Source organism: Arvicanthis niloticus, chromosome 1, assembly GCF_011762505.2.
Source record: "Arvicanthis niloticus isolate mArvNil1 chromosome 1, mArvNil1.pat.X, whole genome shotgun sequence".
Classification (NCBI taxonomy): domain Eukaryota; kingdom Metazoa; phylum Chordata; class Mammalia; order Rodentia; family Muridae; genus Arvicanthis; species Arvicanthis niloticus.
In genome coordinates, this window is record NC_047658.1 from 148,397,160 (window position 1) to 148,418,638 (window position 21,479).

At 45.2% G+C, this 21,479-nt stretch overlaps 2 protein-coding genes across 6 annotated transcripts; one reads left to right on the forward strand and one right to left on the reverse strand.

The window, feature by feature from the left end:
* Positions 1 to 250: 250 nt before the first annotated feature.
* Exosc1 (exosome component 1) lies at positions 251 to 10,574 on the reverse strand. The gene is made up of 8 exons (XM_034508461.2): positions 10,429 to 10,574; positions 10,227 to 10,342; positions 8,269 to 8,343; positions 4,414 to 4,502; positions 2,800 to 2,833; positions 1,813 to 1,863; positions 1,309 to 1,393; positions 251 to 789 (listed from the first exon to the last, which is right to left on the reverse strand). Exons 1-8 carry the CDS (start codon positions 10,457 to 10,459, stop codon positions 683 to 685), a joined length of 588 nt encoding a protein of 195 aa, XP_034364352.1. The 5' UTR covers positions 10,460 to 10,574; the 3' UTR covers positions 251 to 682.
* Zdhhc16 (zDHHC palmitoyltransferase 16) lies at positions 10,560 to 21,379 on the forward strand. 5 transcript variants are annotated; one of them, XM_034509534.2, is made up of 12 exons: positions 10,649 to 10,842; positions 11,914 to 12,059; positions 15,133 to 15,380; positions 15,553 to 15,747; positions 15,892 to 15,980; positions 16,363 to 16,391; positions 16,952 to 17,085; positions 17,208 to 17,255; positions 18,056 to 18,141; positions 18,664 to 18,787; positions 19,247 to 19,317; positions 20,879 to 21,379. In XM_034509534.2, the coding sequence occupies exons 3-12, from the start codon at positions 15,138 to 15,140 to the stop codon at positions 20,991 to 20,993; spliced, it is 1,134 nt and encodes a 377-aa protein (XP_034365425.1). In that variant the 5' UTR covers positions 10,649 to 10,842; positions 11,914 to 12,059; positions 15,133 to 15,137; the 3' UTR covers positions 20,994 to 21,379. The 5 variants fall into 5 exon arrangements, with proteins under 5 accessions (XP_034365426.1, XP_034365425.1, XP_034365427.1 ...); XM_034509535.1 differs by lacking the exon at positions 17,208 to 17,255 and having other exon boundaries at positions 10,560 to 10,842; XM_034509536.2 differs by lacking the exon at positions 15,553 to 15,747.
* The last annotated feature ends 100 nt before the right edge of the window (positions 21,380 to 21,479 follow it).

A 21,479-nucleotide genomic window follows, 5' to 3' on the forward strand; every position in this document is an offset into this window, starting at 1 on the left:
AAGACAACAGGAGACATGGTAGCCATGCTTGTAATCCCTGCACTAGGGAGGCTGAGTCAGAAATTCACATAAATAGTGACAGCATGGGCTGGGGAGATGGCTTAAAAGGTGAAGGAAATTGTTACCCAATCATGAGCACCTGAGTTAAAATCCAAAGCTTTCATATGAAAAAGCTGAACCTGGTATCATAAAACACACACACACACACACACAGAAGGGAGGAAAGGGAGAAATAAGAAAACTATATCACTAACAAATGAAAAGGATTTTTTTCCAGTCATAACAAAATACATATGTACATATTTATAAAGAAGGCATAAGGTATTTTCAATATTACATGATTTTGTTTTGTTGAGTGCCTTTAAGTGAGATTCATGAGCCCAGAGAATAAAAATCCGTTTCCCAAAAATATTGTTTCAAATAGTGTACATTTTTGTTTTTGTCTTTTGGTTGAAAGAGTCTTAATATGTAGCACAGGCTGGCCTCAAACTTGGGCACTAATAATCTTCCTGTCTCAGCTGCAGGGGGTGTTCATTATGACATGAATACATTTCTGGCACATTGTTTCAAGAGATGGTTGCTGGTTGACTGCAGGTACCTCAATAAAGACCATGGCATCTCCATGTTTTTTCACACATGTACTTTTAGAAGCAGGTGATTCCCTCTTTGGGGTAAAGTAAGCTTAGGTTTGTAAGAACTCGGGCTGTACTCTGGCAACTTTTCGGAATTCTTTAGTGTGGGTCTTGGGGCACTGCATCTCACACCAGCTGATGGGGACCATCTGGACACCTAGAAGGAAAAAGACAAAAACTAGTGTTGGAGATGACTCCAGGTACTCTGCTGAGGTTCTGTTCTCAGCTAGACACGACATGGCTTCAGCTGAAGAAAGCTTGCTTAGTATATGGAAGACCATGGGTGTCATACCCAGCATTAAGGGAACGTTTCTCTAAGGGAAAAGAAAGAGTTCTTACTTATTCCATGATACGTGGGGGCGGTTACCTAGTCTGACCTTTAGGGGATCAATCTAATCTCAGTAAACTGAGCTATACTGTACTCGACAATGGGACATGCTGAGAGATGAGACGTCAACACTGGGCAAGCATCAGCATGCACTCATATACAGTAAGACAGATACATCACTAGGTGACATTATCTTGTGGGTTTTTTTTTTTTAATGTGATATCCATAATTTATTTTCTACATTTTTTTCAATATTGTTTTCTATATCACATGAAAGTAATATGCGTCCCTATTGCTTCTCAGACAACCATGGTTCCCAGGGGAAGGAACTTGGGAGCAAGAACTTACCTGACTCACTGTGGGCCACCACAACTCCTAACTCATTTTCAGCAGTAGTCAGCAGGTAATTGGACTGTGCATCACCTAGGGAGATCTAGTCACAGTGCACGGTGAAGGGAAATGAGGCTCTGCGTGCTGCTGCTTCCACCCTTAACCTCCCTTATTTATACCTGTTTTTCTGACATGGTTTTATTTCTCTCAGGCCAGCCTATACAGAGAAACACTCAAACACACTCACACTCACTCTCATTCATACTCTTTCTCTCTCTCTCTCTCTCTCTCTCTCTCTCTCTCTCTCTCTCTCTCTCTCTCTCTCTCTCTCTCTCTCTGTTTTTCGAGACAGGGTTTCTCTGTGTAGCCCTGGCTGTCCTGGAACTCACTCTGTAGACCAGGCCGGCCTCGAACTCAGAAATCTGCCTGCCTCTGCCTCCCAAGTGCTGGGATTAAAGGCGTGCGCCACCACTGCCTGGTGAAACCCTATCTCAAAAACAAACACACACCACAAAAGGATACAACTTTGGCCAAAACTATGTCACCTGGCCGGAAACTCTTGTAAATTTCTACCTGCAAAAAACAAAGAGGAGTAACAGATATAGACTAGGTCTGCATGGTATCACCAACCATGCAGAAGAGCCAGAGATCTAAACTCAGCCTCTCATGCTCACACGGTAGGCCTTACCATCTTCCTAGCCTACTAATACCATTTATGTATGTATGTATGTATGTATGTATGTATGTATGTATGTATGTATGTATATATGAATTAATTATTTGGACAGCTAGCCCTAGTTAGCCTAGGACTTGCTATGTAGACCAGGTTGGCCTTAAACACACAGGGGTTCACCTACTTGCTTCTCTCTCATGGACACTGAAATTATAGACAGTTACCACCATGCTTGGCTAATAATAACAGCCTAATTTTATTTTGGTGAACTGAATGAAAAATGTCTTATATGGTAAGAAAGGACAATGATCTAAATTTCATGTTATTGAAGGAAATGTATTAAGAGACAAGGTCTTTGTCCTCAAATTCTTTGTAGTCCTGACTATCCTGGAACTAATTATGTAAACTAGGCTGGCCTCAAATTCAAGAGGTCTGCTGGCTCTGGCTCTGGCTCCTGAGTGCTGGAGTTAAAGGTAAGTATGCACCACTCCTGGCTCTCCATGTATCCATCTACAATCCTTTCTGTTAGATTTATTTATTACATGTGTATGTACATGTGCCTGAGTGACTGTATATGCACCAGATGCATGGGGGTGGAGGGGAGCCTGTGGAGGCCAAAGGAGGTTGTCACCATGTCCAAACACTGGAATTACAGGGGGTTGGTTGTGAGCCACTGTATGGATGTTGGGAACAAAATTGATTCCTCTGGACAAAGAGTCAGTGCTCTTAAAAGGCTGAGTCCCGGGGATAATAATTTTAAAAGCAAGATTCCTAAAGTCATAGGAACAAATGCTCAACCCTCACAAAAACAAACATTCAAACCACCAATCACCAACCTTGTCTTTTTCAGTTGCCCGGATGTCTTCCTTGCTAAAAAACCCAAAAACCAAAGTAAGTAAGATTGAAAGCAGACAGAACTGGATTCCCAGCTGCCCCAAAGATGGACAGCCATCTTCAGCATGGATGATAAAATTTACCCTTTCTTGGACAATACAGAACAATAGTATTGATAACTCTTGGCGATGGAAAAGGTTATCAGAAATTCAAGGTCATTCTTGGCTACATATGGAATTTAAGGACAGTCTGACTACAGGACTTTTGTCTAAAAAAACCAAAACCAAACCAGATCAAACCAAACCACCCGCACCAAACCATCTAGTCTATAATAATTACATAATTGCTTCCTTTCAAAAGAAGCCACATAACAATCTCCCATTTCACCCTCAAACCTTCTCTACTTTTTTTTTTTTTTTGTTTTGTTTTGTTTTGTTTTCGAGACAGGGTTTCTCTGTGTAGCCCTGAGTGTCCTGGACTCACTCTGTAGACCAGGCTGGCCTGGAACTCAGAAATCCACCTGCCTCTGCCTCCCAAGTGCTGGGATTAAAGGCGTGTGCCACCACTGCCTGGCTCCTTCTCTACTTTTTAAACACTGATTTTATGTGTATGAATGCTTTGCCTGCCTGCGTATATGTGCAGCACATGCATGCCTGATTGGTCCCTGGCACCGCAGTTACTGTGTGGGTGCCGGGAGTTGGACCTGGGTCCAACAAGTGCTCTTAACTGCTGAGCCATCTCTCCAGGCTCTCTACAATATTTTTCTTAAAGTCTTTGGGTTAAATTAATATTAAAGAATAAGGTGTACATTGTAGTGCACGTCTTTAATCCTAGCACATGGGACATAGAGGCAGGAAAATTTCTGAGTGCAAGGTCAGCCAGGACTAAACATTGGGATACTACCTTAAACAAAAAATTAAAGTAAATAAATAATGACAAATGTAGATGGCCAAGATGCCTCTGGGCTAAAGATGTGTGTTGTTTAAGTCCGATGAGCAGTTAAGTCTCTGGAACCCACGTCAAAGTAGAGAGAGAAAACAGCCTCCATAAAGTTGTCCTGGCTTTCACATGTGTTCTGTAGTATGGGTCAGCACACACAGATCACAAACAATAGTAATCAAAATGGGCGAGCAGAAAAAGAACAAGAAGGTGCTTCCTGTGAGGCTCTACTTTGTTTGGCTTGGCTCATCCCGACATGGCTGGTCTACAGCTTTCCTCAGTTCTTACAGAGACAGGGTCACATGCAGCCCAGGCTGGCCTTAAACTTGCTATGTAGCCAAGGTTTGTTTTGAACTTCTCATATTCCTGCCACCATCCAGGGAAGCGCTGCTGCATCTGATCTATGGCACCTGAGAATCAATCTAGCTTCTTCATCAACTGAGCACCAACCAGCACCCCTTTGCTTTATTTATAAATCCTCTTGTTATTAACATTTTCCTTTTCTTGTAGCTCATGTAACATTTCTCTGGATATACTGTGGGGTAAGAAGTAAAGTACAAAGGAGACTCAAGTGTCAGGAAAAGGAACTGTAATTGCTCCACACATTCCAGTCTTGCCCACCATCCTCTCCTGACTCCCGGCGCTGAGGCAAATGTAAACACAAGAGTACCTCTTACCGGATAGTTCCTCGGAAAGCATTTTTAAGTGGCGTGGAGCCCACATACAGGATGTGTACTTTGGCAAATCGTGAGTTGATGCTAGAGACCTAGGAGACAGAGAAAGAATCAGCATCAGAGCACCAGCTGCTGTCACTCAAGGAGCCAGAGAGCAAATGAGGAATTACAGGATTGTAGCTCAAGTGAAAACTACTCAATAGATTGTTTATTTATTTTATATATGTGAGTACACTGCCACTCTCTTCAGACACACCAGAAGAGGGCATCAGATCCCATTACAGATGGTGTGAGCCACCATGTGGTTGCTGGGAAGTGAACTCAGAACCTCTGGAAGAGCAGTCAGTGCTCTTAACCACTGAGCCATCTCTCCAGCCCTACTCAATAGATTTAAGGATTTTGTTTGGTTTAGATTTATCTGATGTAATGAGTGTTTTGCCTGCATGTATGTATGTATACCACACGTGTGCCTGATGTCTATAGAGGTCAGAGGAGGAGGTTAGATCTCCTGGAACTGGAGTTATGCATGATTGTGAACTACTATGTGGGTGGTGGGGATCAAACCCAGGTCCTCAAACCCAGAGCAGTAATTGCTCTTAGCTACTAAGCCATCTTTCAGCCCTTCATTTCATTTCAAAAAATTATATTCATGTGTATCTATATTTAGGTATGTGCACTTGCGTGCAGGTACCCACAGAGACTAGAGGTGTAATATCCATCTTTCAGAAAATGCTGTCATAGGCAGCTGAGCTGCTCAAAGTAGATGCTGGGAACTGAAAGAAGGAAGTGCTCTTAACCTGACAGCCATCTATCCAGCCAATTTAAGGACAGTTAACACCTATTTATTTTTGTCTAAGACATGTCTTAGCCACAGTGGCTACCTGATAGTGCTATCATGAGAATCCAAAGAGAATTTGTTGTGGTGAATTGTCTATAATACAATCCTGGCTACAACAGAGGTTGAGACAGGAGGGTCTCAAATTGAAACCAGTTTGTGCTGGGCAGTGGTGGCGCACGCCTTTAATCCCAGCACTTGGGAGGCAGAGGCAGGTGGATTTCTGAGTTTGAGGACAGCCTGGTCTACAGAGTGAATTCCAGGATGGACAGGGCTATACAGAAAACCCCTGTCTTGGAAAAACAAAACAAACAACAACAACAAAAAGCAAGTCTGAAGCCAGCCTCAACAACTTTGTCCCACTTGTTCCCCTTTCCCGGTCCCTGAGACAAGGTTTCTCTGCATAGCCCTGGCTGTCCTTGAACTAGGAAATCTGCTTGCCTCTGCTTCCCAAGTGCTAGGATTTAAGGGTGTGAACCACCATGGCCTGGCTCTAAATTTAATAAAACAACAATAACAACAAAAAAAAGCCCACTAAGTTTTACATAAATATACAGTATAGGATAACAATCTAGACCCTTAATGGTTCTTCCCAAAAAACCAGTTGTGGATAGAGTTTAATCTATATTTCAGCTAATTCCCTGACAATGAGATCATTGTGACTTTGTGACATTTTCAGAGTAACACAACATTTTTTTCTGTTATAGTTTAAAATGAGAGAAGTATGAAGCTATGGGAGGTGGTCTACCCCTGCAATCCCAGCACCTAGGACATGGAGACAAGAGGATCAATAAATAGTCATTCTCTGTTATACTATACAGTGTGTGTGTGATGATGACAGAAAAGTCAATCAATAAATCAATAAATAATAAGACTGGTAGAAGATGGAGACGATGAGGAAACATCCTAAACACATAGAGAATTAATCGTACCTGCTCTCAAATACCGCTGGGCTGAGGACAGAGCTCAGCTGGAATAACACTTGACTAGTCTATACAAAGGCCTAGCTTCTCAACCCAGCACTCTATAACACGAGGCTCGATGGTACATATCCATTTTCTCAGCATTTTGGAGGTGTAGGCAAAAGGATTGCCTCATCAAGTTTGAGGCCAGCCCTGGGCTACACAGTAAGTTCCAGGGTATCCAGGACCAAAGAATGAAACTTTTTCAAGGAAAAAGAAAAAGGATACCCTTTTCACAGACATCAGCAGAAACAGGCTAGTGAGAACTCTGAATTCTTTCAGATGGTAGACGCTAGGCTGAGATCTTAACTCACTGCATAAGAAATGGTGATGCTGAATTTTTGAATGTGCTACCTCTACCTCCTGAGGATTGTACAGGTGTACAACACCATGCCCAATTTAGGTGGTTCCTATGGGCTAAGAACCGGGCACCTCCTGCATGCTAGGTAAGCAATCTACCAAGTAAGCTACAAGCTCGGCAAAAACTCAATGTCTGAATTTATCTACCTTGATCCTGGAAGTCTTCAGAGCAACAGAGTACAGTGAAATTTCTTCAGACAAAATAAACAGAGCAAGCCTTTCTAACCTTTTAGAAATTCATTACTATGATGATGACGATGACGATGACGTGTTCGGGGCACTGAGTGCAGGCTCACATCCCACAGCATTAAGTGTGCAGGTCTGTTTAGTTTACTTTCTGTGACTGTGACCAAAAGTAACTTGGAGAGGAAATGTTGTGGTTATAGTCCATTATCAGGGAAAGCCAAGGTAGAAGAAATGTAAGGCAGAACCCAGAGTCAGAAACAGAAGCCGAGGCTGTGGAGAAGTGCTCCTTACTGGGGCTCCTCGGCTTACCTAGCCAGCTTTCTTATACAATCCAAGATCATTTACCTAGTGGTGGCACTGCCCATAGTGACCTGGGTTCTCCCGTATGAAACACCAATCAAGAAAACGTCCCATAGACAGACCAAGCTGATGGTGGCAAATCCTCAACTGAAGTTCCCTCTTTCCAGATAACTCTAGTATGTGGCAAGCTGATCAAAACTAACCAGAGAGCTTCGTTGAGTCGGTTTTCTCCTGGATTCATATTTACATGGGTCAACGGGCTCGCACTGAAAGTGACTGACTGATAAGCCACCTTACTGACCGACTCACTCTCTTCCTGACTCCTCTCTCTCTCTCCTTTGTTTAAGACAAGGTCTTACTATGTAGCCCCACCTGTACTGGCACTCGCCATGTAAACCAGGTTGGCCTTGAACTCACAGAGATATGCCTGCCTCTGCCTCTGGAGTGGTGGCCACATGCTGCCATGTCTGTCTTCCCTCCAGCCCTCTTTGGGACAGAGTGTTACCATGCAGCCCAGTTCCCTTTGATATCCTTCACCTCTAAAGCAACATCCGAGGAGTGTGTACCTATGCCCTGCCAGCAAAAATTTCTGTAATGATAGAAATGTCATTTCCTGGGACTGGACAGATGGCTCAGCAGTTAAGAGCACTGGCTGCTCCTCTAGAGGACCTGGATTCAATTCCTAGCACCCATATGGTGGCCTATAATTATCTGTGCCTCAAGTCCCAGGGGGTGCAACACCCCTTTCTAGGCTTTGTGGTACCAGGCAGGCATATGATACAGACAAAATAAGTGTTCACATGAGATAAAAAACCAAACCAAACCAAACCAAACCAAACAAACAAACAAAAAAATCATTTCCTAGAACTGAAGATGTACTTCAGGGGAGTCCATTACTTTCCCACACATCCCAAACAGAAGTCACATGCCAACCAATATGGCAGTCACTAACTATAATTTGCTACTGAGTACTTAAAATGTGAATCGTGTTGGGACTGTGGGGTGCAGGGTCTCACTCTGTGGCCTATTCCGGTCTTGAACTACTGTTTAATAATTCTGTTCAGCTTCCAGATACTGAGACCTGGCTACAAGTGATTGACCGTCTAACAGTAATAAACGTACTCAGCCCTGTATAGCTAGGGCCTACTATATTGCGCAGTAGACCACGGCAGCTGTAGAATCGTGGCCTATGCACAATGACTAGGACTGGCTTACCTTACAGGTGACAACAGCTCCCACATCGGGAAGTAACTGGGACTCTGTTTCTCTCATCACTGACACCACAGGAAGCTGTGGACAGAATACAAAGGTCAGTATACTACTAGCCAAGCAAGCCTTGGTTTGAGAATACTACAGGAGTATCTCAGGACAGTTGAGGCCACGGGGCGGGCAGCCATAGCAGAGGACATCAGTCATTTTAGGGATAACGAGGTTCAGAGGTCAACAGAGTTAGGCTGCTAGCTTTACTAACATTCTGTTAGTTGTAAATTACTGAAGAATCTCTTAGAATTTCCTGGTACAAATCTTATTGCTTATAATTATGAATATTCTTTTCTTCCAAGCTATACCTTTTTTTTTAAACTTCTTAAGTCAGGTTTTGCAATGAAATGCTACAGAATGGCAACTCTTGTTTTACTCCAGTGGCAGCTGGTGTGAGTACTATCTTGCCTCTCTTGCTCTGTGCTGTTTCCTCACCTCACTAAGTCCCTCTCATGTCACACTGTCTGTCTAACCCATTCTCTGCATGAGGATCACATTCTTTCCACTCCTCCACCTCTACTTATCTTCAGATGCCTAAATATTATTGTCACTATCTAGAATACATAGAGCCTGTTACATGTTCTCACTGTTCTGCACAAGTCTTTTGAAGATATGTTTGTGCATTTGCTCATGATTTTTGTCTACCTCCTTAGTAACACAAGCTAAGTGTGCTGGGCTGGCGACTCTACCCCAGTAGTAAATAAGGGCAGCACTGGGCGGGACACAGGAGAGTGCAGGACACACGAGAGTGCACGAGCGACTAGACAGGCGGAGTCCGTCTCCAAAACCAGTGGGCTGGAACCTGTTTTTACAAATAAGTACAACACAATGTTTCAGTTTAGCAAATCCCTAGAGTTTTTTTTTTTTTTTTTTTTTTTTTTGGTTGTTGTTTTTATTTTTCAGGAGATTAGATCTGTGGTCCCAAGCTTGGCACGCTAGGTAAGCGCTGTGCTGATGAGCCACAAGCCCAGCCTAAGGTTTAATTCTTAATTTTTTATTGTCTTACATATGTCAACCACTGTTTTATCTGTTCCTGTTAGAAGCCGGGAATACACTCGTGTACCACCATGCATGGTTACACTTAAACGTCTAGTTGGGCAAGAGTCTAGTGATCAAGAGTAACATATTTAAATAAGTGCTCTGGAGGAAGATTCTTGGGCATTACAATCCTACTGCCAGCCGAGCATTGGTGGCGCACGCCTTTAATCCCAGCACTTGGGAGGTAGAGGCAGGCGGATTTCTGAGTTCGAGGCCAGCCTGGTCTACAGAGTGAGTTCCAGGACAGCCAGGACTACACAGGGAAACCCTGTCTCGAAAAACCAAAAAAAAAAAAAAAAAAAAAAAAAAACCAAACAAACAAAAAAACAAACCTCCCCCCCCCCAAAAAAAACAAAAACAAAAAAAACCCAACCAATCCTACTGCCACTAAACCCCTAGTCTCTCAGGCAGCAGGTCCAGAAGGGGTTCTCTGAGAAAAACAAACAACAACAAACAACCGACTAACTAAAGGGTTGAGCAGAAGTTTTTCCAGATAGACATTATGTGCATTGCATAGGCTTCGAAACAAGAGTTTAGTGCACTAAGACACTGAAAATCGACAGCATTACTACACTGATGTCAGCGAAGTGGGACACAAGAGCCACATGAAGGCGGAGAGGTTATAGAGATAGATGCACGACGGGAAGAAGCTCTCGGCTGGCTGGGCTACTCTCAAATTTGTGTGCTTTTTTCCCTCCACTCCCTTCTGTGAATGCATCACAGATCAACCTAACTGGTGTGCGGCAGGTGTGCTTTAGCAGACCAAAGCCTTCTGCTGCTGAGCCACCAAAGAAGCGTCCGCAGTGCCTGTGTCCAAGGACCAGAACTCAAAGGCAGCCTGAGAGGGACGCGCACTGGGTAGCCGCTTCCTTTACCGCGCCATTCTCGCTGGTCTTCGTCAGGCAGCCAGCCAGCGACGAAAAGATGTAGCCGTGCCGAGTGTAGGTGCCGCTGCCGGGGCTGCCTTCCTCCAAGTTACACAGACGTTCGCCTGCGGAAGACAAGCTGCCTCAGCCACGGGCGACCAGAAGCTGGTTGCCACGCAGCCTGGAACTGCCTTGGATACCGCTCACTTACCCGGGATGCAGTACCTCACAGGTGGTGCCATGCTTGCCACTGTCCACAACCCGGATGAGAACCAAGATTACTTCTCATTGGTCAGCAAGAGGATTGACCTCGCAGTTACATGTGCACCAATTGGCGCCTTCGACCGAGCGAGGTTTAAGAGCAAGACCTGACTCCATTTCCCAGGCTGCCTAGGGACAGCTCTTTGGGCGTGCCTTTGAGAGCTCCGGGACTCGCGCCTGCGCAGCTGGGTGGTGATGGGCGGGCAGCGGGTCCCAGTCCGCTGGCTGGCTCTGCGGGCTAAGGGCCATGGTGGGTCAGTATTAGCTTGGCCCGGCCTGGGTCCCGAGCTGGAAGGGGAGGCGGTGAGTGGCGGACAGGGAGACTGGTCCTAATCTGGCTGATTGAGAAGCTGGCGGGAGGCAGGTAAGAGTAAAGGCGCGGTTCTTGCTTCCCATCCGAGTCCCCGGGGTCCAGGCCTTTAAGTTAAGTTCCTGGTCTCTCTACGACCTGCCCTGCGTGGCTGTGTCCTCCTAAGTCCGAACGCATCCTCAGCCTTAACTCTCCCATTTCATGAGTTTGAAGTCTTAGATCCAGGTTTGGTTTGTACAGAATGTCAAAGATAGTTCGAGACAGCCCAAGCTTAAGCCTTTTTTTATTTTTTTATTTTTTTATTTTTGACTTGAGCCCATCACAGTTGGACCCTGCTGCACCTGGAGACACAACCTTTTTCTAGTTTTGTAAAACGACAGTTCCTTCTCTTGCAGGCAGATACTCTAGAACGTGAGCTCCCTAACTCCGAGTGAGCAGCTTGACGTTGTGAACATACCATTCCTTTTGCTTTCTTCCGTTTTAGCATGTTAGCCGGGAAAGAAACCTTCATAAATAGGAAATTGTGCTTTATTGATGTCTGACATCAGTTTAAAGTGGCAAAGGTCAGGGGAGCAGCAGTTTTGTCCGGATGAAATTTACCATGACTTTGATCTCAGTTTCATCTGTTGGCTCTGGAATTTATTCCTATCTCCCCTTCCCTCCCTGTCAGTCAGGCTTCTTTGAAATACAGATGGTGATTTAGAAGAGTGCTGTTGCCTGCTAATCTCTAATCTGGTGGCAGATGGCTGCTGTGGCCTATAGGTCCTTACTGAGAGGTGGCAGTACTTGGGGTTTGGAGGAACTATGCTGGCTTATTCCTTCCCTGTTCATTCAGTTCATCCATGCCGTCTCGCCACATTTAGATTTAAAGATTTTGCTTTTTCTCTATTTCCTGAGGTAAAACTTTTTCACTTGTGGCCCATTTAATACATCTTTTTCTAGCCTCCTCATTATCCTCACATCCCCCTAGGAGAGGGTCCTGGTTTCACTCGTTGTTCCCTCAGATTTGATAAGCATCTATAAGCTTTCCAGTTTACATGTTTGATTTCTGGTTTGATTTGTTCTCTAAATTATTGTTCTTTAGTGCGGCAATTCTAATAATGGTTGTATTTCTTTATTAATCAGAAAGAATGAGTGCAGCAAATACTTTGGTGTTGTCCCATTGGTGAGGGTGTCTTTGCTGATTTCTGTGGAGCTGCCAGCCTTTCCTGCTCTGCATCTCTCCAGGTCATTCATTCAACAAGTATTTATTGAATACTTCTACGAGCCAGGTATTATGCTGTTTATAAGCATTTGATTTAAACCTTGGCCATATGTGTGTGTGTGTATGTGTATGCATGTATATGTATGTATGTACACGCATACATTTGTATGTATAAGAATTTAAGGGTTAGAGAAGGTTACAAGACTACTTTTGGAAAAATTTGAACCCTAAATAAGGTATAAATAGATGAGAATTGGTCAGCTGAGCCTCAAAGTAGGCATTTCACACAGAACTCAGGGATGTAGGAGGTGATTGACAATCTGACTTCTTGCTGGTCACAGACTGGCTGTGTAGCCAAGGATGATTTTGATCTTCTAATCCTCTTGCCTCCAGATGTACACACAAGCCCAGTTTTGAGGATTTTTATTTATTTATTTTTATTATTATTTTTTTAAGACACTATGTTTTAGACAGGGTCTTTTAAAATTCCAGGACAACTCACTCTGTAGACCAGGCTGGCCTCTGCCTCTGAAGTGCTGAGATTAAAGGTGTATGCTACCACCACTCAGCCTCAATCTTTCTTTTCTACATTTCCTGTTAATTCTTTCAGCTTCATAGGAGGTGATGGGAAAGGCCAGTGTCTTACCCTGGTGCAGTGGCTATTGGTCTTTTCCCCACTAAATTTCATTTTTTTTTTTTTTTGCAGGCTTTTTGTTGTTGTTGTTGCAGTTTTTCATTTCACCTTTGGGTTTCCAAGATTGTGGAAAGAGATCATTAACTATTTCAGCAAAGCCTTTGAAAGTGGGGTTGAGCCAGGGTGCAAGGAGAGTACAGTACTCCAGTTACTGAACTGAAACCCATCTCCACAGCAGAGTAGCTGCATCCAGTTTCTGCTGGGTCATGAGCTGCCTGTTAAATAAGTCAGTGAGGTTGCTGAAGGCAAAGCAGTATTCCTTACCCATCCTTAAAACAGATTATTTTTTCACAGCTAATGAGACTACCATGGAAAGTCTGCTGGTATCTGTGCCCACAGTTGTGCTCAGTGCCCGGGCATCGAGCTCCTGTGCTGTAGAAACAGTGCTGAGAGCCAGCTCAGTGCCTGGGAAGCCTGGGGCCAAGAGCATCAGACACAGAAATGCTACTTAAACAGAGAAAAGCTCCCAAGAGGACCGGCCCCTCCCACTACTGTTTCATACTCTAAATACTTGAAAGTTAACTTGGTTGCTATATCCTGAGGATAAGACTGAGAGTGGAACTGGAGACAAAGTATCTTATGCCATGCTAGTGGTGGTTGACTGTTCTTACAGGGAACACTGATTATGTCTTCTGGCTGGCCTATCAGCCCAGTTAGAGTAGGAACCCCCGGATAGGACCAGGAGAGTTCTAGTTACTGGATCCTGTGTATTATAGAGAAAGCAGGAAATCCTGGGAACCCCTTGCCTCTTATCGTACCCCTTACCCATGGTAAGATAGGCAGCTTTGTTTATATTGGTTAAGTTTTACTCTGTGTTTGTGTAGACACATTATCTCCAAAATACCTTGAGAGAGCTGAGGAGATTGCTCAGCTGGTAAAGTATTTGCCCACAAGCATGGTGACCTAACTGATCCCACAGAACTCACGTAAAAAGACAAGTCTGTCTGTAATCCTAGGGCTGGAGAAGCAGAGATAGGTGGATCTCTGGAGCTTACTTGACTGAATAGGTGAGTTTCAGGTTTGGTTAAGTGTGTGTGTATGTAGTTTGGATGGATGTAGTGGGGAGCTGAAGAGAGGGCTTCTGGTACACTTCATAACATAGTTCTTCATAGTACTGTTCATCATTATTTTGGTTTTTTTGAGATAGTGGTTCTCTTTGAAACATTGGCTACCCTGGAACTCACTCTGTAGACCAGGTTAGTCCTGAATTTAGAAAATCAACTTGCTTCTGCCTTCCAGGTACTGGGATTAAAGGCACAGTCGCCATGCCCAGTCAGTACTCTCTTCTTGTGGAATACTCAGCACGCACATGGCAGCTCACAGCCATCTAAAAGCTCCAAGGGCTCAGATACCCTCCACTGGGCACTAGGCACACACATGGACTGTTGCAGGAAATTTGATCACACGGTGAACCCCAAGATTGTGTTATTAACTGACTGAAAAAAACTTTCTAGTTGTGGTGTGGCTCAGCCTTAGCACACCTTTAATCTCTCTGGCTGAAATACAGACACACCCTTAGTATACACTTTTCATCCCAAACAATGAAGAAGAAGTTAGTTTGTAGAAGGAAGTATCCATGTTTGAAAGTGATGAATCAAGGAAAGATTTGACAGGATAGGATATGCCCAACTTTCATGAGGAGAGAGATGCAAGAGAAGCTACTTAAAAGAGCAGTGCAGAGAGAGGAAGGAGGCAGTTTTACTGGGACAGTCTTACAGAGACAGGTTGCAGGGAACAGGCTAGACACAGGTGAATGAAAAGGAGCCAGAGATTAGAACATACTGCCAAAGTTAGTATGAAGCCACGCAGAGTAATTTAGGAGAAGCTGAGAGAGTTTTGAGCCAGAACAGCTGAGTTGAACCAGCCAGGATCAGAATTAGTGGTAAGTCTCAGGCTGAAAACATTCTAGGCCTATTAGATTGTATGGCGGCTAGATTAGATTGTATGGAGGCTAGAAGCTTCCAAAACTAGGCCTAGGTTAGCAGACAGAGAGGAGACAACAGCGGCTTCAGGCCAATACAAGATACTTTTAACATGGTACACTTGCATGTAGGGAAGAAGTATGTGGCAATGACTGGGGAAGAGATGCTTGTTACCCATGTCTGGCCTCCATGTATGTGCTGCACACACAGAGCTCTGACTTGAGGCTGACTGTTTCTCTCTTCACTGTGGCCCTTCAGTTGTTAATTACCTGGGATTTGCTGCATAATCATGTAGTATAATGTAAATGTGACTTTTGTAGGCTCAGAACCTTCAGTCCCTGCATCCTGTAATATGGTTGGAATAATGACACTGGAAATTCTATAGAAAAGTGGCCTTTTCTATTTTCATAACTGATGACCGGTCTGAGAAGTCCTTTAACTTGATGTTTTTGGGCCTTCTCACTGTTGGAGCAGGGTGAGGTATGGCTCAAGCTGGATCCTTTTATATTAGTGTATTCTCCTAGGAGCCATGCCGGGCCAGCGAAGTCTGCTACTGGGCCCAGCTCGCCTCTGCCTGCGTCTCCTTCTGCTCCTGGGCTACCGGCGGCGATGCCCGCCTCTGCTGCGGGGCCTGGTACAACGCTGGCGTTATGGCAAGGTTTGCCTGCGCTCCCTGCTCTACAATTCCTTTGGGGGCAGTGACACTGCCGTTGACGCTGCCTTTGAGCCTGTCTACTGGCTGGTGGACAGTGTGATCCGCTGGTTTGGTGTGGTAAGTGACAGTGCTCTAGAAGCCAGGAAAGGGGATGTTTTATGGGGAGAGGAGATGTTTCTGATGGACTTACCCTGAGCTTTAAAGGCAACTTACCAAGCTCTGGAAGTTCCTGAGTCTTCCAGGGTATTTTGCCCTCACAGCATCTTCTTGACATGACTGGTGTTGGCAGGTGTTTGTGGTGCTGGTGATCGTGCTGACTGGGTCCATCGTGGCCATTGCTTATCTGTGTGTCCTGCCCCTCATCCTCCGAACTTACTCAGTACCACGGCTCTGCTGGCATTTCTTCTATAGTCACTGGAATCTGATCCTCATCGTCTTCCATTACTACCAGGCCATCACCACTCCTCCTGGATACCCACCCCAGGTGGGACCCCACAGGGCATGGGGAGGAACAGTTGCATGCTGTGGCAGCCAGTCCCATATATGGGAGGGAGAATGACTTGGGATCTTTTGAGGCAGAAATCTTGTCCTGCTATAGTGGTCAAAATGTTCTTCTCAATTTGCACAGGGCAGGAATGACATTGCTACTGTCTCCATCTGTAAGAAGTGCATTTACCCCAAGCCAGCCCGAACACACCACTGCAGCATCTGTAATAGGTGGGTCTCGGCTTTGCTCTGAACCTCATTTGAGTCCCTTTTGCTGTAGCCCTGGGCAAAACCTGGCCCTGGAGTTAGTTAATTGTGTATCTGAGTATCTTTTAAGATGTAGTTAGGCATTGTGCTTTCCGTCTGCTGACACCTAGTCTTCAGCATGGTCTATGAGTGAGGCATATCTGTCACTTGTACAAATTGAGGCAGCGAGATGTTTCCTTGTCAGTAGCCAATAAACAACAGAACTGGGTTTGAAGGAAGGCCTGGCTGTCTTCAAAGTCTGTGCCCTTTCCACCTCAGCAGGATGCTGGTCCTAGTAGGAAAGGATTGTCACTGACATCTCAAGATCCTTGGCCACCGTAACAGAGCCTGTGTCCCTCCCTCACAGGTGTGTGCTGAAGATGGATCATCACTGCCGTATCCTTTTGCTCTCTTCAGCCGAGACCTCCGGTTTTACCCCCAGAGCACTGCACAGGGCTCATAGCCATGCTCATGGTCCACGCTTCTCACTAGCATCAATCCAGAGAACACTGGCTCATGAGAAATTAGTAGAAGAGGCATTGTGCGGGGCTGGAGGGGGTCTTACTATTTTTCGGGAGGAACAGAATGTTTATAGGCTTTCTAGAATAGATTTTGTAGGAGAAAGCAATTTTCTGGCAGGTCTTTTGTGGAGAATCAAAAGGTGTTTTGGCATCTGTGGATGAAGATGCCAGACAGAACCTTAGGTCCCATTTTGACTTTCTATGCAGATGGCTAACCTGAGTTAGGTTGAATATTTGCAGGTGGTTAAGATTTCCTGGTGGCATCTAGAAGCCCTGAAAAGCTTAGACAATTTTTACCTTAACCTTGGGAAACTGTTCTATTTTCTTGCTTTTATGCTGACGCCTTTGGGTGATGTCTTGGACTAAGAATGAGCTATAGGGGCTTGGACACCCCCAAATTACATTTGGTCTTGTCCTTAATCATTCCTCTACCAGCCTGGCTAAACAATTGTGTGGGCCACTATAACCATCGCTACTTCTTCTCTTTCTGCTTTTTCATGACTCTGGGCTGTGTCTACTGTAGCTACGGAAGTTGGGACCTTTTCCGGGAGGCTTATGCTGCCATTGAGGTGAGCCCATGGCTAGGAAGAGAGTCATTCAACATAGCAGAAACCTTTCCCCAAGGAATTATTTGGGAGCCCCTTGTCTTAGAGGCCTGAGAGTATAACCCGCACTGTTTTCATCCCCTTAGAAAATGAAACAGCTTGACAAGAACAAACTACAGGCGATTGCCAACCAGGTGGGCAGTCTCCACTCCACTGCCTCCTGCTGCTCAGGCCTGAGGGTTAAGAGTTAATCTTAACCTGAGGGTCTGCTATTTTAGTAACATAGGCTGGCTGCCAGACTGGGTCAGACATTTCTAAGGAAGCTTTCATGGGTATATTAGGTAGCCTGAGGGCAAGCTGGAGGTCTTTAGTATGCCATCATTACTTTTTTGTGTTGAGCTTGGACTCTGCCTTCATGATGGCCTGAGCAGCAAGGGGTCTATGTTAGTCTGTGTAATGGGGTTCCAGGGGACAGATACCAGGCTGGTCTGGCAGCTTTGGGATCATCCCACCCACACACACATGTTCGTTTTTTTTTTAGGAAACCCTTATCCTGTGCCCTTAAACCCTTAATCCTTCTTGGACTGACTTATATTGCACTTCTGTTGCTTTTTCAGAGTCCTGCTTCCCCTCTCCCCATTAGTCCAAGCCAGGTATAGATCTACCTCTTGTGGGTGTAGCCACATAGTAAAGGAAATGTGGCTGGCTAGAGATTGGAGTGGTTTCCCCTGGAGTCCCATTACTGCTGGCAAGCTACAAATTCAGAGTTAGTTCCTTCTGTGCTTGGCTGTTTACCCACTGTCTGTCCATGTGATGGTGCCACCGGGCTTGATCCCCCATCTGCCTGCTGGTCTGATTTCCTCTGTGGCTTTAATCCCCATTTTTATCTGCCTGGTTTTATATTAATTCCTGCCTGTAGGTGCTTGGGTTCTGATGACAGTTGCTGGAGACTGGCAGAGCAAGGGAGCCAGGCTTTGCTGTTTTCTTTTTGTAGACGTACCACCAGACTCCACCACCTACCTTCTCCTTTCGAGAAAGGATAACTCACAAGAGTCTTGTCTACCTCTGGTTCCTGTGCAGGTATTTAACTCTCAGTTTGATAGTTCCCCATCGTCCCCACCCTGGGGGGGGGGGGGGGGGAAGGGGTGTTCCTGTATAGCTTTGGCTGTCCTGGAGCTAGCTCTGTATACCAGGCCGGCCTTGAATTCCTAGAGATCCGACTGCTCCCGCTTCCTGAGTGCTGGGAGTAAAGGCTTATGCCATCACTGCCTGGCTCAGTTTTGGTAATTTTAAGGGAGGGTAGCATTAAGAAAAACCTTTTTAGATGTCATTGTCCAGGTCTGAGGCTGGCAGAGAGCTTTTCTTATATATTTTTGGGGCAGAGAACAATAGAATGTGGCTACTAAGTACCAATAAGACAATCATGCTTGTTATGTGCCAAGGTTAAGTGAAGCTCTTGTTTTATTGATTCCTATCCAGAAAGTATATCTTAAGTATGAGGAGAGCAGGAAAATGAAGCAGAGGCTGTAAGCCAGTCACAACCACAAGTTTGACTCCCCTCTGTCTTGCAGCTTCTAATTTTTATCAATTTTTGCCTCTTAGTTCTGTGGCCCTGGCCCTGGGTGCCCTAACCATGTGGCATGCTGTTCTCATCAGTCGGGGTGAGACTAGCATCGAAAGGCATATCAACAAAAAGGAGAGACGCCGGTTACAAGCCAAGGGCAGGGTGAGTGTGGACGGGACTTGGGTAAGCAGATGGCTAATTGATGGGACATCTAATAAACAGGCCACCATCAGGCTGACTTACACAAGTTTTTAGTTTTTCGTTTTGTTTGTTTTAAAGCTGGGTTCCATGATGTAGCTCTGACTGGCCTGGAATGCCCAGTGCTGGGGTCAAAGGCATGCATCGCCACAACCAGCCAACAGGTCCCGTGTCCCCCCCCACCGAGACAGGGTTTTTCTGTGTAGTCCTAGCTGTCCTGGAACTCACTCTGTAGACCAGGCTGGCCTCGAACTCAGAAATCCACCTGCCTCTGCCTCCCAAGTGCTGGGATTAAAGGTGTGCGCCACCACCGCCCGGCTTCCAACAGGTGTCTTAACAGCTAGACTTTGCTTACAGGGGTTCTATCATCTCTAAGATGAGGAGATGAAATAGAAGAGTCACAATGATTTTTCTTTTCTCTAGGTATTTAGGAATCCTTACAACTACGGCTGCTTGGACAACTGGAAGGTGTTCCTAGGTGTGGACACAGGAAGGTAAAGTAAGAGCCAGCAGTGCTGTTGGCTCAGCGCTGTGGAACCAAACACCCATACTCCCACAACAGGGAAGGTGGTCTGTCCACAAAAGTAGAGGCTGGCTAGTGCCACTAAGGAGTCTGCAATTAGCATTCAGCCTCAGGAATAGCCACGTGACCAGCTTTTTGTTATACACTTGGATTAACTGCCATTTTATTTGAACCATTGGGGCCTGAGGCTAAAACTTTTTAAAGAAAATAATCGTATGAGTATTTTTTTTGTATACATGTATGCATATCGTGTACATGCCTGTACCTGAGGTCAGGAGAGGACATTGGATGGATCCCTTGGAACTGGAGATGGTTACAACTTGCCATATGGGTACTAGGAATCACAACTGGGTCCTCTGTATGAGTAACAAGTACTTAACTGCTGAGCCATCTCTCCATCCTCTAAAACTGGTTTTTAAAAGGTTTGGTTCAAGACGGCTAGAGACAAGTTTGTAGGTAGGCACTGTATCTGGAGTTCAAGCCAACAATGTGAGAAACAACCTACATGTGACAGAGGTCCTACAGCAATGTGAGAGACTAGCTCTGTCCAGTTTCCAAGAGGAAACCACTTTTTAAATTTCGAATTACTAGGCCAGGCATGATTATGTACATCTGTAATCCCATCCCTTGGATTAGGAGTTTGATGACCTTGCCTCCCATCACCCTGTGCCCAACCTGATGTTTATTGAGGGTAGCAATCAGATGAGTCCGTGTCCATCCTTTCCTCTTTGCTTCATCCTCGCTGCATTCCCACCTCTATTGTGCTTGCAGTCTCTTAAAAGATTGGGGCTGGTCATGGCGGCCCACGCCTGGAATACCAGCATTCAGAACAGGGGAGTAGGGTCAGTAATTCAAGGCCAGCCTGGCTTACATAGTGACACCCTATCTCTCTTTTTTTGGTTTGTTTTTCATTTTTCCAGACAGGGTTTCTCTGGCTGTCCTGAAACTCTGTAGACCAGGCTGGCCTCAAACTCAAAAATCCACCTGCCTCTGCCTCCCAAGTGCTGGGATTAAAGGCATGTGCCACCACTGCCCGGCTCTGTGACACCCTGTCTTGAAACAAAAATAAGTGACTTAAATTGAGAAGACCATACTTAGAGTAGATGTGAACTGTTCTTAAGCTCTGTCCCATTACTTCCCAGGCTTTTTGTGCTGGAACATTAAAAATTTTTCTTAGCTGGGCAGTGGTGGCACATGCCTTTAATCTCAGCACTTGGGAGGCAGATGGATTTCTGAGTTCGAGGCCAGCCTGGTCTACAGAGCGAGTTCCCGGACAGCCAGGACTACACAGAGAAACCCTGTCTCAACCTCCCCTCCCCCCCAAAAAACCCAAACCAACCCAAAACCTTTTTCTTATACTAAAAAAAGTGCTTAAGATGCCTTCAGAGCCCCAGCGGGTACAGTTCTCAGACAGAATCAGATAGAGAGGAGAACTCTGTCTTTCTGTTTGATGTTTGCTTGTTGCAGGGCAAATGGGAAGGACAACCAGGAACTCAGAACTAAAGAGATTTTTTTCCAATCATCCCTCACAGGCACTGGCTGACCCGGGTGCTGTTACCTTCCAGTCACCTACCCCATGGGAATGGGATGAGCTGGGACCCTCCTCCCTGGGTGACTGCTCACTCAGCCTCTGTGATGGCCGTGTAAGCCACAACATTGAACATTGTCTCTCAAGAGCTTCCAAGGGCAGCTTTTCCTGGAATCCATGACCATAAAGAGCCATGAGGCTTGCCTTAGAGTACCACACAGGGACACTGGAGACCAATCTCTGCCACCCTCAAAACAAGATGCAGTGTGGAGAAACTCAAGGACTGAAGTCCCTTTACTCAGGCAAATAAGTTTTAGCTCCAGACAAGCTCTAGGTCACAGTACTGGGCTAGACATCATCTCTTTCTCCTTAGGAAAAGGTCCATCAGGTATGTTGAAATTCTGGCTTCTCAATGGGACAAAGACACTAAGTCTATTGCCAAGGTCACTGCCATTTCTCACATGCTACAGAAGGAGTGAAAATAAAAGCATTTGATTTGTAAAGATATGTAGCTTCTCTGTCTTGGTGAAGGTCAAGGTCAGGATCAAGAAGGCCTACTGAGTAGGCATTCAAAGGGTGTCTCCTATGCCCTTATTTTGAAGGGC

Bases quoted from the DNA above. Each gene is read 5' to 3' on its own strand.
- Exosc1 (XM_034508461.2), bottom strand. From the start codon at position 10,459: ATGGCACCACCTGTGAGGTACTGCATCCCGG. The intron at 8,344-10,226 runs GTAAAGGAAGCG...TTCTGTCCACAG, and splicing joins AGACCAGCGAGAATGGCGCG to CTTCCTGTGGTGTCAGTGAT. The intron at 1,394-1,812 runs GTATCCTTTTGT...CACTGTGACTAG, and splicing joins ACATAGTTTTGGCCAAAGTT to ATCTCCCTAGGTGATGCACA.
- Zdhhc16 (XM_034509534.2), top strand. From the start codon at position 15,138: ATGCCGGGCCAGCGAAGTCTGCTACTGGGCCCAGCTCGCCTCTGCCTG. The intron at 15,381-15,552 runs GTAAGTGACAGT...TGGTGTTGGCAG, and splicing joins TGATCCGCTGGTTTGGTGTG to GTGTTTGTGGTGCTGGTGAT. The intron at 17,256-18,055 runs GTGGGCAGTCTC...TTCTTTTTGTAG, and splicing joins TACAGGCGATTGCCAACCAG to ACGTACCACCAGACTCCACC.